At 38.9% G+C, this 15,647-nt stretch overlaps 1 protein-coding gene across 4 annotated transcripts in view; it reads right to left on the bottom strand.

Moving 5' to 3' along the window:
* NYAP2 (neuronal tyrosine-phosphorylated phosphoinositide-3-kinase adaptor 2) overlaps positions 1–15,647 on the bottom strand; it is a 135,203-nt gene that overhangs the window by 111,788 nt on the left and 7,768 nt on the right. For 3 of the 4 annotated variants that reach the window (XM_017822416.1, XM_017822418.1, XM_017822417.1), the window contains exon 2: positions 15,307–15,549. In XM_017822416.1, coding sequence (XP_017677905.1) covers positions 15,307–15,512 — 206 coding nt within the window. In that variant the 5' untranslated portion in view covers positions 15,513–15,549. Of the gene's footprint in view, positions 1–11,277; positions 11,357–15,306; positions 15,550–15,647 lie in introns of those variants that run through there. The other variant, XM_017822419.1, reaches the window with a different exon arrangement.

The following is a 15,647-nucleotide window of genomic DNA, read 5'->3' as shown; positions in this document are numbered from 1 at the left end:
AGCAAAATTGCAAATTCTGTAGGAAAAGCTGTGTGCCAGCAAAACAGCAAGGTACACACAAGATCTCTTTGTGTCAACAACATCACAACTCTGTATCCCAGTCTTTTACAAGGCACTTTATGAGGTCTGCAATAAATATGCAGTTATGATGATCTTGCCATTAAAGACTGAAAAAGTTTTTTCCTTCCCTTATTTGCATGAAAGAGGTAAAAAAATGTTAAAAATAACTAACCTCCCTTTCTGCCTTTTTTTTTTTTTGGTCACTGCATTTCATTTGCTCTCAAAGAACACCCCAAAGTAATTCTGAAAAATGAAAGACGAAAAGAAAAAAAGAAGATTCTGTACAAAGACAGGGAAAAGTTTCTGATTAAATTCTTTTTCATCTTGACAATTGTGCATCTAGAAGCTGAAATGTGTAAAGGAATATTATTTAAATGATCCTATTTCTTCCTGACTATGCATTTAGTGTGAAGTAGAAAAAAGTTGTCACACAACAACAAAATAAAATATCTGTAGCAAACCCCTTCATGGGGGTTTATTCTCAGCCCTTATCCTCAGGGCTTTCTGCAGCCAGACACAGCATTGGGTAGTGGCAGTGAAGTCAAAACAGATCACCCAGTGACAAAGCTTTGCCCTCCCAGACTTCACTGGCAGAGACTCAGCTCCCTTCCTTTAGGCAACGTGCGGTTTGGTCTGAGTTACACGTGGGAGCCAACAGCAGACCACTGGCACCCCAAAGAAAAGAGGAGCAACCACCAGAAAGCCCTTGCTGAGCTCCTGTGGCCTAAGACACACCCTTCCAGAGCAGTCAGCAGGTGTTGGGGGGAAAACTGGGATTTAACCCTTTGGCTGCCCAACGCAGACTTCTACTGTTGGATTGCTCCCAGCAGAAGTTAAAAGAATGATCATCTGTGACACAGGCCAATGTGCCTGTAGCTCTGTGTTACTGATGCAGACTTCAAAAGAGGTGTTTCATCAGAACTTAACCAAGCCTCCTTTTGCAACTACAAGGATCAGAGAATGAGCTAGAGTGACACTGAGGGGCTGATACAGTCTCCCTAAATCTCCCCTGTGCATCCCTGAAGAGGTGGATAGGAGGTGAGAGGTTACTAGCCTCTACCAAAAAAAAAAAGCCTTGCCAGATAAAGTTGCTCCGGGACAATTTTTCTGGGGAATTGACCTGAAGTTTAGCTTTGCAGAAGCTTGGTAAAAACATCTACCTTCATCTGTCCCAATGAATTCCAGTGAACAAAAAGATTCATAGCCCTTGCTGGGGCAAGGTGCAGAGGCCAAATACCAGGACAACGTCTCCTAACCTTCCCAGAGCAACATCCTATGAAACAGTAATGCACCTGTATGGACATTCAGCACTGTGTTGTCAAAGATACTGTTTGAACACGAATTCAGACTTGATCTTACTATTAGGATGCTCAGAAGCGCTTATCCCTTTAGTATTGTGGTAAGTTTTTCAATTTTACAGCTAGGGTTTCACATTGGCTAAAAATGAATATTTATTTCCATTAAAGACAAAGCGCTGGAAGACGTTCCCATTCTGAAAACAGGGGGAGAAACCTCTGCTTCTCTCTGTTTACAGTTTGTACTTCATTTACCAGATGCATGCCTTTAAAACCAACCATGCTTAGGATGGCATAAATCTTACACTGTCTCCATAATAGCCACAGTGACACAGAGAAATGTAAACTTCATTGTGGAACAAACTTAGTTTGCACCCAAAATAAATTGCAGTACTTATTTCGAAGTGCAAGCACAACACAAAACATTTTAGAAAAAGAAACATAAAATGAGTGAATGACTTGCTGGTCAACCTCACATTAACATCAGCACACATTAATAATGGAATCATAACACAGGAACACCAAGCACTGCTACAGTTAAAGTAAGAATGTTTCATTTTCCATCAAGCACAGCCATTAATTCTCTTACTACAAAATCTGTATATAGCTATACGTTTCATTTTTTCACATTTTTTTTGAGTTACCAGTTAAAATCCATGCAATGTATGTAGATATGGGGAGTGAGAGGGAAATTAAAATAACTGATATTTACACATAGAAAAAAAATACGGGTCAGAATTCTCATGTCACTTCCAAATGCCCTTAAAACTGCATTTGACAAGAAAATGCATTCAGCTTATTTTGCACATAGCTTAGAATTCAGGGCAGCCCACAGCTCTCCCCCTTCCAAGTGTTTGGAAATGGTAAACAAATTGGCAGATAATTACATTCTGTCTCTTAGCAACCCTAAATGTCTTGCAATGAAGTTATTGGGCTTTTTTTCTGATGTATTCTGGTATGTGACATTATTTCCACAAATTTTAGACCCAGTCTGACAAACCCACTTCGCACAGAACCTCCTGGATCAGCACAGGAGAGCATGACAGCAAAGATCAGCTAGTGACAGCTACCATCTTGTTTATAATCTCTTGGGAAGACAATCCACAATAAACATATATTGAGGACAAACAAATGACTAAGTAGGAAGAGGCTAGTCAAAATATTTTGTCACGAGCTGAAATAGCCTTTTCCACTGCCATAACTGCAAACAAACAGTATAGAAACCTGGGGTTTAAACATAAACCTTTAGATAGCAAAACTCATTAATTAACTGAATAAACAAAATTTGAAATTTTGGAATAGAAGAGAGATTTGGGCCAGTTTCTCGGAAAAAAAAATGATTGTGGTAATCTTTTTGAAAATGCAATCCCACTTGTAGGAATGAAGGAATTCTAAAAAGCTGGTTCACAAAAGGGGAAATATTGCTGCTACTACTTTCCTTCTGCAGATGCAGCACAACACAGCAGCAGCAGACTGCTAGGAGCACATGTCAAAATCTTCACTGCATTTCAGCAGAGCAGAGAGGATCTTTGTTCAGTGCCTTCCAAGAAAAGAAACGATCTCTAAGTTTTCTTTCCCTCTTAACAGTATATCAGAGCAAGTATTATTAACAAATTAAAGATACTGAAAAATCTGTACTGTCTTAAAATGTAATAAAAACAGCAACCTATAATACCTTATTCTGCCAAAAAGATTTTTTGTTGCATATGACCTTAAATGTCTCCTTACTCAAAGGTTGATTTTGTATTTAAATCCTTGTACAATTGCTGGCAGAGATGCATGGACACACACTTCAGAAGAGAGCACCTTTCTCACTGTGTCCCTAATAACACAAATATTACTCCTTCTCTGTTTAGTGGTCAATTTAGGTACAAGTACCTCTCTAAATTAATTCCTAAAGCAGGTTATTGTTCCTTTACCATGGATCTTCCCCGAAATGGTAACCAAACAATTAACTCATTTTAAACAGAACACAAGGAACCAGCACTTTCTCACTGAATAGTGTTGATTATCAGTATTTGCACCTTGACTGATTACTTGGGAAATGAAGAGGAAAATCTGACAGACTGGAACTGAACATTGAAAATAGATTTTCCTCAAGTTCAAAAGCAACATCATAAATCACAAAAATTATTAACTTCAGCACATGTACTTAAGAGTTGGTTTCTCTATAAAGCTTGATAAATTGCATCTGCATAGCAGACAAGAGCCTGAATAACTTCAAGTGTTTTTTGGCAATAACTAATTAAGACTAATGCAGTATTTCACAATATTTTGTTGTTGTGTACAGTGTTCTCCATCTTAGTCAGGCACCTGGTGATGTAGCTGGGCTCAAATGAAGTGCTTGCCACAAAAACCTCAGGTTTCAACTAGAGGAGAAAGAAAAACCATACTGCTTCAATCAGGCACCTGACAGAGGAGAGGCAAACAAAATGGGAGAGCGATTCCTTTCCACTGCGTGTTGTTTTAGTAAAGAATCAGTGCTTCAGCAGCTCCCTTCCGTGTACAACAGTGTGTTCCTCCTCAAGAACAATGTCAGCAGGCAGCAGAGATCACACTGACAGTGCCCTATAGCAAAGGAATCGGGGCAAGACTGCACTGGTGCTGTTCTCCTCTCCTTCGGGGACATTAAGGTCAGACACACTTGCTTCATTCCAGCCCCATCTCTTAAATTGTCTTTGCACACACCACTCATTCCTTTGGGGTTTGAGCCCTTCAGATTTCTTAATCAAGTGTCAGACATAACTTCTCTTAAACAGGTAAAGTTAGAAAAAACTTCTATCAGACTACATTTTGTTGGGCGAGGAGTTGGAGATCATTGTCATCAACAGGTCTAAGTGGAAGTGTATAAAGCAGCAAGGAGCAAAGTAGTTTTGGGAATGCTTTGTTGATAATGGAATGGACCAGGGATGGCTTTGGCTTTTTTTTTTTTTTGCTCTGTCCTCATTTACTCTCCTGAAACGCAGTGAAATCTAGGAGGTGAGAGCAGAAAATGTGTCCAGAAAAATAGTATGTTCACCATAGCTCACTCAATTGCAAAGAGCCCCTTAATGTCTAATTAAAAAATACTAATTAAAAACCCCACTATCTCGACACATAGATTTTTTTCAAATGAAAGACAGACAGAAGAAAAAACCTATGAGCAGAGTCTTTTCAACCTTCATCCATTTTTTAAAAAGCTCAACACAGGAGAGGAAGGAACATGAGTGAGATGATGCTGGTAAAAACACTATGATGCTCAAACACAGTTTCCCTTTAAAAAGCTGCCCGGGCTAGAGCAGTCACATGGCCAAATGGTGTGTGTCTGGGTCTGTGTGTGCCTGTTTAATAAGCCATGAAGCTCTTTGGCTGAACTAGTGTGTGCATCATGTGATACAGGGGTTGCCATGGCAAGTACATATGCGGTTCTTGATCCGCTTCATCACGGGCGTAGCAGAATTCAGATTAAGAATGCAGGAATATGATTTCCCAGGAAAAAAAGCTGCACTTTGCTTTGCCTAACAGTTCAGATGTAAAGCTGAAACAATTTATCTCTTAAATGGCATTTGTGATATACTGATTAAAACCTTTTAATCTCAGAACAACAGGCACGTAACACAAATGAAAACGGTTCAGTCTTCAAAAGCAGCTGCATTTTGGCATAAACTGCAGTACATAAATTTCAGAATACTTTTACAGAAATACAAAGAACACTGTATTTCTGCTTCAGCCCTCTAAACTCTCATAACTGGTATAGAGAGAAATGGGGGATGACTGTTCCAGTGAAATAACAAAAATCATGTCAAACCAACTCTAAAATTCAGTCATTGCCTTTTTTAATGTGGTAATGCACAGGCTGACAGTCAATGCAGGAGATTCCTGTGAAAGATGTTCCTGACACCAAGGTAGAATTTCATCATCAGAGTTTGAACATCTGGTACCAAAATTAAGCAGCTTGCTAATACAGCAGGCTAATAAAGACCCGCATTGTGTGGGTTGCCATTCCTAACCCAGCGATGGATACAGCTGGAGTTACTTGCAACCCAAAGCCAGGTTTACTGAGATGATTCTGTCTCTGTAGGGGCAGCCATAGGACTGTTTTACCAGACTGATGTCAGTTCTAGTGAGGTACTTTGTTTCTGCACTTTCAGGAACCTCCCTATGATGCCAGAATCTAACATGAAATGCCCAAAGACTTCTGGCATACCTTGGCCTTCAGTGTTTAACAGACATACAGAGGGTATTCCTGGGTGCTACTGCTCCTACAGAAAAGATATCTAAGTCCTGAAATAATTTCAGATACAGAACAGCCTTTAAGCAAAAATTTATAAGGAGTCTAACCATAAAGAGTGAGTGCCCAAGCCTCTGAGCAAATATGTAAAAGCAGACAGACCCCAATGTAATTGAAATTTTTAATAAAAGTCAACCCTTTGTCTCCATGCTTGTAGAAGCACCTGAAAATGGATAACCTGTATTGAAAAAGATAATTGATTCTCTCAATGTTTCCTTCCAGCCAGAAAACCAAATAAAAATTCAATTTTAGTTAAAGCCAAATAGATTCCCTGCACCCCTACACTGGCTTCCTAAGTCTCTCCATCATTTACATGGGCCTGCTCTTTAAACCAACAGCACCACTCACATTTGCAATTGCTACCAGCTCAGGGCATCTGAAGTACAGAGCTCTCCCAGCACATAAAGATCAAGATGTTGTCTTTGTTCTTTCCCCTTATTAGAAGATACTCTGCTAGAGCTTCATGGGTTGAATTCAGATCCTTCTTTTTTTTAACCTTATGCTTCTTACTCCACTTACATTCTTCATGTCCCCATACATGCCTCACTTCCACCATGTACCCATAGTTTTTTCTACAGTAGCAATAAAAGGGAAAATCTCCACTAAAAACCTCTTGCTGATTTAAAGGAATCAGGATACTAAAATACAAAGCGATGCTCCAGGATTTTCTGTCCACTAGAGTGGGCAGCATTTAGCATTGATTGCTATTATTTTTAATCGGATGTCCATAAAATTGAAGACCAGCACCCCTGCTGACCCAATCAACATGTTTCTCCCATAACAGAATTGAAGGATTTTTTCTGAAACTACCTTGAATCCATCTGCCTATGGAAGATGAATATCAAAATCTAACCACTAAAATATCAGACGCAGTCACTAGATGCAAATAACTGAATTTGTTGTAATACTCAGTTTTATGGCAAAATTTTTGATATCTTTCTCAAATTCATCTCATTAACAAAAATCAGAAGAATGAGATCACCAGTCAGAGCTCTTATTAACATGATTTTGGTCTTAGCAGACTAATTTTTTAATTAGCCTCTCTTTGTTTACTTATTCAGACACACATATTGTGGAGAGCTGCAGGATTGTCTCATGTCAGAGTTACAAAGCGGAGCATAGGATAAATAACTTCCCACATTTCCAAACACCTCTGTTTCAGCCCTGAGCTTTCTGCAGACGGCGGGAATTTGCGTCTCCGTAGCTGCATGCAGAGAAGTAAAACAAACTTTGAGTTTAATTATAAAAGATTATTCTCTAGATGGGCTACATTTTTAAACAATTTCTTTTTGCAATACTAAAGGACTCAGCAATTTCCTTTTGTCTTTAAAGATTCAATTAAAAGTATGTTTCAGAAATTAAATTACAGCATAACATTAGCTAAGGGTATGAAATACGGCATTTGCCCCAGCATTCAGGGAAAGGCTGTAAAAAGCAATTCACTTAATGGCTCCAACATGTGATCTCAACTTAATAACTAAAGTGCCCTCAGCTCGCAGAGGATCTACTGGTGAGATACACCCTATATAATCCACCAAAAGGAGAAATGGATTAAACCCAGGTAAATCTTATTAATTTATGGAAAACCCTGCAGTTACTCTCATTTTTGATCTTTTAAAATGTTACCGTTTTGTCAAGAAACACGCTTGTTGGCAGGAATGTTTCTGTGGGTTTCAGATGGTCTCCTCAATCTTGACACGTTCCAGAAGCACCTACCCGAGTGTTGACAGTGTTTGTTTCTCTCCAGCTTTCAGGGAGTACTGCTGGATGTAATTCATCACAAACACTGGGGATACGCTTCAATTTATTCTTTGCTCTACTAATATAGGGAAGGAAATGAGCAGTCCCCTAACTCTTCAGCTGTCCCTTTAGTCACCTGTTGGGTACAATTTCAGCTCACACTGTGAGCTGTCTTTGCTCAGCGTGCACTGGGTTAGTGTTTCAGAGGAATCTAATTTCCATTTGGGGTCCTTGGGTACTGTGCAATAAAGAGTGAAATAAAAAACAATTTCACTTATGACTGCCTTCTGTGGGACCACAGCAGCTCCCTCTGCTCATTCACAGGCTCACAGCAGCTCGCATGGGGAGCTGCAGCATCCGCCCCCGGCCCAGCGGGGCTCTCCCGAGGGCTGAGCTGTGCCCACCCACGCCGGATCCACCACGGCTGCTGCACAGGAGATGCCTGCTGGCTCTGTACTGCTGGTGAAGGCCCTGTACTCAGCACACACTCCACGTGATGGGCTTCCTTTGTTTGGTTGGTTTTATCGGGGTTTTGCGGTGTGCTTGTTTATTTTTATATGTTTTTAAACTGACTACGCTTACGATTACAATTCAAATTGAAGTAGAAAGCCAGAAGGAAAAATAAAAGGAGTCTCAAATTAACTATAAACCCCACAGCGAATGACGTCTCTGCAATCCATTTCTTCTCTAATCTCTCCTTACTCCTGTTTTAATCCAATTGCAGAAAAAACTAAGCAATGCACATACACATTCCTTTTTTCATACAAATTTTAGCCACTGATCTAGCATAACTTGACAACAAGACACCCTTCACCAGATGCTTCTGCTGCAGAAGTAGTGTGACATTCTTTTTTTTTCAGGGGCATAGCCAAGAGCAGACTCTCTACTTTAGGCTAAGAAAATTAACATCCCAATCAAATAATCAAGTACCATACAGTGTTCCTACGGAGGAATAGGAATAAATAAATAAATAAATAAATAAATAAATAAATAAATAAATAAATAAATAGAAGCATGCATAGCCTGTCAGAACAGTGCTGAGAAGAACATGCAAAGGGCACAGACGCCTGCCAGCTGGATGAGGCTTAAAGCAATCTTTATTAATATTAAACCCAGCCAAATACAGCTGTGATTTATGGCCCTTAAAAGAGCAATGCACTGAGCTGTTTTGCCGAAAGAAAATGTTTGTTTTTCTTCAACTTTATGAGCAGCTATTGTTAAGTGATGGATTTTCCTAAAGGTACAGAAAGATTCACTCTTATTATTCTAATGCTAGCACAGAGCATCAGTTCTGCTGGGTTCTCAGACTGGGGCTGCATATTACCACCGTTTAATGTATAGAGAGTTCCGGCAAAATTTTCAAAGTGCATGTGAATATGCATGTGTGCATGTCTAGGACTCTGACTAGCTGCAATTTTGCTACTAATGGCTCATGACACTTCTTTCTGCATATTTTCTGTACAAGTATCTGTCCTTCAGGTTTTAACATGAATGCCAAATTCAGGTCACAGGCAATTACAACATTTGTCAGGTGTCAGTGAACTTCAGCATGGAGTACTTTTTGGTTATTGGAAACCTTAAACTAGAACAGATCAATGCTTTTAATTTGCATATGAATTGTGCTGAGTATATTACTGGATGTACTTCTTCATTAATGGAGTCCATCCTAGATTAGTTGCAAAGACTCGATCTGGGTATGACTGAAAAACCTTCCTTATTTTTTATCCAGTCTTCATAACAACAGTTTTTATTCAATTCTACTCTACTCTATGCAATTTCATAATATACTTGAAGACATTTTCCAAACAAATGCAAACCTTTGACTAGAAATACTGGCACCACCAGAACTCCACAGGATCATGCAAAATATCTACATTTTCATAGCTCTACATGCATCTCTCTTGCTAAGAGGGACTTTTCAGTTAGAGGCAATGCTGGATAATTTTAACTACCAGGGAGAAGTTAGAATTACACATCCTATAGTTAACGAGCAATCAAGAAATAGTGAGAAAAAAAGACTAGAAATAAAAGTGGAATGGGAGCAAATGACTGCAAACTGGTCGTTAAGATCCATACGCCCCCCAGCATCTTTCAGAAACAGCGTGCCAAGGACTGTCTTCCGGAGGTACAACACAACTCCTCCAGGATGACTCAGAGTGCCGAGGCGGCACCAGCCTGGAGGTTGTATGGGAACACACGCCCAAATGGAACTGGAGCAAGGCCAGCTCGCTCATTTACACAGGTGGTCAGACAGCCTGCGAACACCCATAGCACAGAGCCACTTCGACTGGATTTTAACAAGGAGAAAAAGGGGCTGCAACCCCTTTAGAAGTCTTCTGGACTCTCTGTGACCCCACACTTCTAATATGCTTTTAAATGTAGCAAATGAATCCTGAGCAAAAGTGCACCCACCTACATAGTGGGCCAGTAGAGGTCTGAGCAATTTGTGGAACGATGAAGGGGAGGAGGTCATGTAACTTGCCCAAAAGAAAGTAAAAGTTTTAAGCAGAAGTCCTAAAATCTGGGAAGAGTTATCGAAACTAACATCAATATTTAAATGGCAAACTGATAATGATTTCTGCTTTATTTCCTTGGTACTCTGGATTACAAAGCTGGCTATCAGCCTGTATGGTAAATTTTATATGACATTAGTCGCATGACTGTTCTAAAATAAAACTTCTCAGAATAACAGCAACAGCAATATAATATAGTATGCATTGTGTCTGTTGTTTATTTTGTGTGGCAATAATACAGGCAGCCATATGGATATGAGCATTTGGAAGGGAGGATTTGTTGGCTAGATCATCACATCTGTTTACTTATAAATGCAACAAAAATACATTTGGAGGTCATTGACTGCACAACCATTTTATTTACTCCTGATGAATAAAAAGCTATCAGTGCTACTCTTTCTACATCAACCCAACCTCAAAAGAGACCCTATGATATTTCCATGAGAAAAAGGTTTTGAAATCGTAGTGAAATAAGTCTCTATCACACTTTATCAGCCACTTCCACTGTAATGGTGATATCAGAACAATAACTTAATCTAGGATGAAATGAGTATGCAACATGTCCAGGAGGAAGATAAAGAAAACAACCAGTGCCCCAGTTAAGCTTCCTCATAACACAAACCCTTTGATTAAAAGGAGCACGTACCACTGACCTCATATCTAAAAATCACGTTCACTGAGTGAACTCAGATTTTAATTAAAAACAAAACCAAACAAAAACCAAACAAAAACACACAGAAAGAAAAAACCCCTTCAGCAACACACCAAGACAATAACAGGTTACAAGCTTATAATATATAACATCTCAATAATGTGTTTGCAGTATTTCAATCAAGGCTCTCACCATGATCCAAAATATTTATGGCACTTCCTTCACCTTTTTCTTGATGTCAGGCTACAAGCATATTGTAATCTAGCAAGCCTGAATTTTTATTCCTAAAAACTTAGAAACGTGTAATTTACTACAGACTTTCAACTACAGATAAATGTTCAGGAAAAAAAGAAGAAATACTGCTTTAAGAATTCTTTCACCCAGAGTATTGTTCTGATTTCAAGACATTATTAAGAACATTAAGTTCATAATGAAATTATCTTATTTAGGTTATTTTTTACTCTGGCAGAAACACTTTAGCATGTCCATATAGTCTAAGATTACACACATTTTCTCAGCTGAACAGAGCTTTTGGCAGTGAATAATCCCATGCACAGAAATATTTTTATATTTGCTTGCTGTCACCCACGCTCGATAACACAACTTTTAGCTGAAGGACACATAATTTTCGTCTTGTTCATGAAGGAAACTAAGGATAGGAACTACAGAACACTGCAGACAGATAATACCTGAATTCAATTACTTCCACAACTTAAAAAAAAAGGTAAGAGAAAAATATGATCTTACTTTTGCTGATGGGTTAGTCTTCAATACTTGATTTGCCAAAGAAAGGAGAGGTTAGGATGACAGCTGTTCATTACAATTCCTCCTTTACTACAAGAGCTTAACTCTGCCACTGGCTGGCTGGCCCATTTCTGTTTGCTTTAGCACAGAACAGTGCTCCTAAAAGCTCCTCCTATTGACAGCATCTGCCTGGATACTTCCCTCAACAAGCAGAAACAAGGTTTTCCACAGAGCCATTTACAACCTGAGAATGAGCTACAAGTAAGGGAAACCAGTAGAAGTAAATATTTTGATGATTAAGTCCAGGATTTGGCAAGTAGAAATTCATGCCCACTAACACCACCAGCTTTACACCAGAGCAGTCACATCTTCACAGTGATACAAATCAAAACAACAACTTCCCTGACAGAATCAGTAGCTCAAGTTATGCCTAAAAAATGGAAGCCAGAACTTTAAAAGCATACATCTCTTAAAAGTGTACCTATTACTGCAACATGTCTGAGCCTTCAGAGAAGGAGGGTTTGTTATTTGTTAGCTACAAGAGTTGGTATTTGTGCAATTAAGAAAAGCATTGGTGAAGTATCCACACAAAACAACGTATAATAAAGTACCTAAATACATGTATTTCAATTATGGGTGACTCAGAAAGCAACTGCTCATTCTAACAGATGCCCTATATAAACTCCAAATACTCACCTTTTTCCTGGCACCCAAAATAGCTGAGGCAAATCTACCTTCTGTTCCCAGAAATGCTGCCTAGGGCAGATACTGTATCATGGCAAATGTACATGTCACAGTACTGCAACTTTATTGCCAGTGAAAATGATACTGCTCCATAACTTTATTTGCAATTTATAGGCTCTGTGGGAAATATGCCAGTACGTTCTCTTGGTCTGGACACAGCTGCCTGAATAGACATGGTCATGTAATAAGACCAGACAAATATAAGATGGAAGAAAAAGGTCTAAACATTAGGTGATATATATATATTTATTTATTGTGGCTTACTCTCAGCAAACTAATCAGCACATTAACGTTATTTTCTCTGCATGATCACTAAATACCATACTAAAATTAGGTCAGAAATTCAGATCAGATCAGCTGACTCAGCCCAGCAAGATCAGACAAAGACTAGTTGCTTGGGTTTTTTTTTCCAATCCAATACACTGTGTTTATCTCCTGAAAATAGATCCATACATTTTTCCCCACAATTAACCTATCAGAGCCACACATGATGAGACAGCAGCCACGCTGAAGGTACATCAGTGCTACTGAGGAAAGACAACACAGTGTATTCTTTGGAAGGCAAAATATGCAATGAAACATTTTTTTTTTTTTCAGGTCATTTTTCAGATCTTGTTTTCAAACTGCTCAGACTAATACATTTCAATGAAGTTAAGTCATTCAGCATAGTTATGAGATGATTTAGGTAAATAACAGCTGCTTCCAAATAGTGTTGTGTGTGAACACCACCACTTTATTAGCTAATACATTACTCATTATTATGTTTTTAATATACACAACCAGCCTTCTTCTAAGAGAGACCATCTGAACACTGAAATAGCTTCTAAATACAAAAATGGTAAACTAGCTTCTAAAACAATTCAATAATTGGACTATCAGATAATTTTCATAAGGTACAAAGGACTTACAGCTGCTTTATTTTCAACCCCACACGTCAAAGAAGAGTGTTTGTGGGAACCCCTGCTCCTGCTCAAAAATCTACCTGCAGTTAATCACAGGGGATGACTCCCTTGTTGCTAAGGAGATTTTTTGCAGCTGTTGGTAGTCTCCAGACTGGTAGCACTGTTATCACTGCACATGTGCACCGCTTTCTATCTAGGCCACAGTATCAGGAATTAGGGATAATATAAATATCCATCAAGATAAGGTAAAGACTTAAGGAATATAGAACAGAACAAAAAAGAAATCAATAATCCTACTTTACCTTTCCCGTCTGCTATGTTTCAATAGATAACATGGTTTTGGATGAATCTCTGGAGGTTACTACAGGGAACAAACTCGATTGCAATCAGCCTAAGTGACTTCAGACATCATGGTTGCTTTAGACAGATCAGATGTTCTCCCTTGGTCTGTCATTGCTTTCAGTCTTTCTAATCAAGGATCATAAGTATCTTTTTTTTTTTTTTTTACCTCTACGAGTTTCCATAAGAAAGAGACAGAGAAAAAGACTTGAAGAGAATGTTTTTCAAGATTTTCTAAGGTGTTTTTCCTCCTTTTTTTCCTCAGAGAGATATCGTTTATCCCCTCAGTGTTACTGAGATAAGACAGGTGGAGAGGGATCAGAGGGGACCACTGCAAACACAGTTTCCCACAGAAGAGCCCAATATTCAGGAAATGTTGATGCCTCCAATCCACATGCAGATACATGCTGTTCCTCTAATAAACCCACTACATTGCTGGTCCTAATCCTGTCTTCAGCTGAGGATCAGCTGAACTGATATCACTGAGGATCAGAACTCTGTCCTCAGTGATATCAGTTTAGCATGAGCAAGAATTTCATGGTTTGGCTCAGCCTAAATAATCTGTATTTGTCCAGAGCTCTTCATCAAATCACTTTGCCAAGATCAATAAACAAAACCACACAAACAAACCACAATGTAGGAAGTACTGTTACCACCATTCAAGTTAGGTAGAGAAGCTTGGCTAGAGGACTACAAAGAACCAGGTAAGTCTACAACTTACTCTCTCATGTCCCAAGAAACTTCTTCAAAAAAACCCCTGTTCTGGTACTTAGTGGCCTTTATGGTCACACATACAAAAGTACACACAAACAGGTTAGCCAGAGTACAGCCTAGTTAGCTGTATTCACCTTAATTTTACATTATTCTTATCACTCCAACTAAATTGCTGACAATCCAAAAAGCTCCACTTCCTGGAACATAAAGCAGCCATATTTTTGCTTTACATTCCTTTATCTCCCTCCTCTGTCAAACTGTATGTGCTGCTCTTTTCTTTTTAATATTCCATCAAAATCATCAGACTATTGAGGCGGTGCTTGAATGTTCACAGCACAGCATGTCTGTTACACCTGGATGTACAGTACCCAAGACATAGCACAAAATTTAATCACTTAAACTGAAATACAGAAGACTCATGCTGGGGGAAAAAATTCAAAGGGTCTCTCAGTTTGTGCTCAAGCCATCCATTTGCACATAAAAGTATAGCATTTGGATGGATGATTTTAACCTCCCCTCAAGAAAACCCATTTTTTTAATAATGCAAATGTGTATGTAATAAGTATTTATATATATTCCATTCAACCTTCTTCTCCTCTCCAAGAGGCTGCAGAGATTTCATTGATATCTACTGGCACAAGAGGCCAGGTCAGGCAAGTGCTCCCCTCATTAACTGTCAATTAAAATCAATGGAACCGTTCAAGAAGAGCCATTATTGGGTACTGCCCATCAGGGGCTTGATCCATTTTCCTTTAAATGATTGCAAGATTGTTACTGACTTCAGAGCTCACAGAATGGAGAGGAAATCGCAAATAATAGACTTTTTTTTTTTTGCAAAACCTCAGATAGTTATTAAAAAGCTTTGAAAATTTACCAGATTTAAAACATCAGCTAAAGGAGAGTTTATTGTGACCTGTGAGGCTCTCCCTGTCTCACTCACACACAAATATACCTTTGCACAAAGTACAAACTGTCCATCTAAAATCACTTGGAGTTTGAGAACCTATTTTTCACTAGATCTACATCTCTTATTCTTGAGACCCAAACTTTTTGTTACAAATCACACCTGTTCGAGATGCCACACAAGCTCAAACTGAATACATTGAGACGGGAATACTCTCTTCCATTGAGGGAGGAAGAACCATTCACCATCACGTCTCTACAGTGTAAAGTGCAATGACAAGCCTGACATGGGTCAGTGGTCTGCACTGCTTTTACCAGCAAGCTGCTTGGAAATCAACTGGTCTACACATATTTCCCATATCTGAGACTGAGCCCCTCACTTTTCATTCACTCTGCCAGACCACTCATCTCTTTTTATCAAAATATTTACCGTTTTATTGCTTCTTCTTGTTTTCGACGTTTTTCACTCTTTTCTTTCAAGTAAGCCAGGTTTGTTTCATTCCTCATGCGATCATTCTCTCGAGCAATGTCTGATGCATTCTGTATAACCAAGCCATCATAGGCCTTCATCCCCATATCTTCAATATACTGGAGAAAAGCGCCCAAAGTGACCTCCTCCTGATTAGAACTCATCATCTTGCAGGAGATAATGAACAAAGGAAAGCAACGTTTCCTGCAGGTTGAAAAACACATAATACCTTAATCAGTAGGAAAATAGCTTATGGTTTATGACAGCGAGATTGTGTCAGTTGTAATTAACATCTTCATAAG

This window comes from Lepidothrix coronata, unplaced genomic scaffold (assembly GCF_001604755.1).
Source record: "Lepidothrix coronata isolate B3197 unplaced genomic scaffold, Lepidothrix_coronata-1.0 Scaffold97, whole genome shotgun sequence".
In the NCBI taxonomy this organism is placed as follows: Eukaryota; Metazoa; Chordata; class Aves; order Passeriformes; family Pipridae; genus Lepidothrix; species Lepidothrix coronata.
The sequence above is the reverse complement of the archived record's forward strand: the minus strand, read 5'-3'. Positions and strand labels throughout refer to the sequence as shown.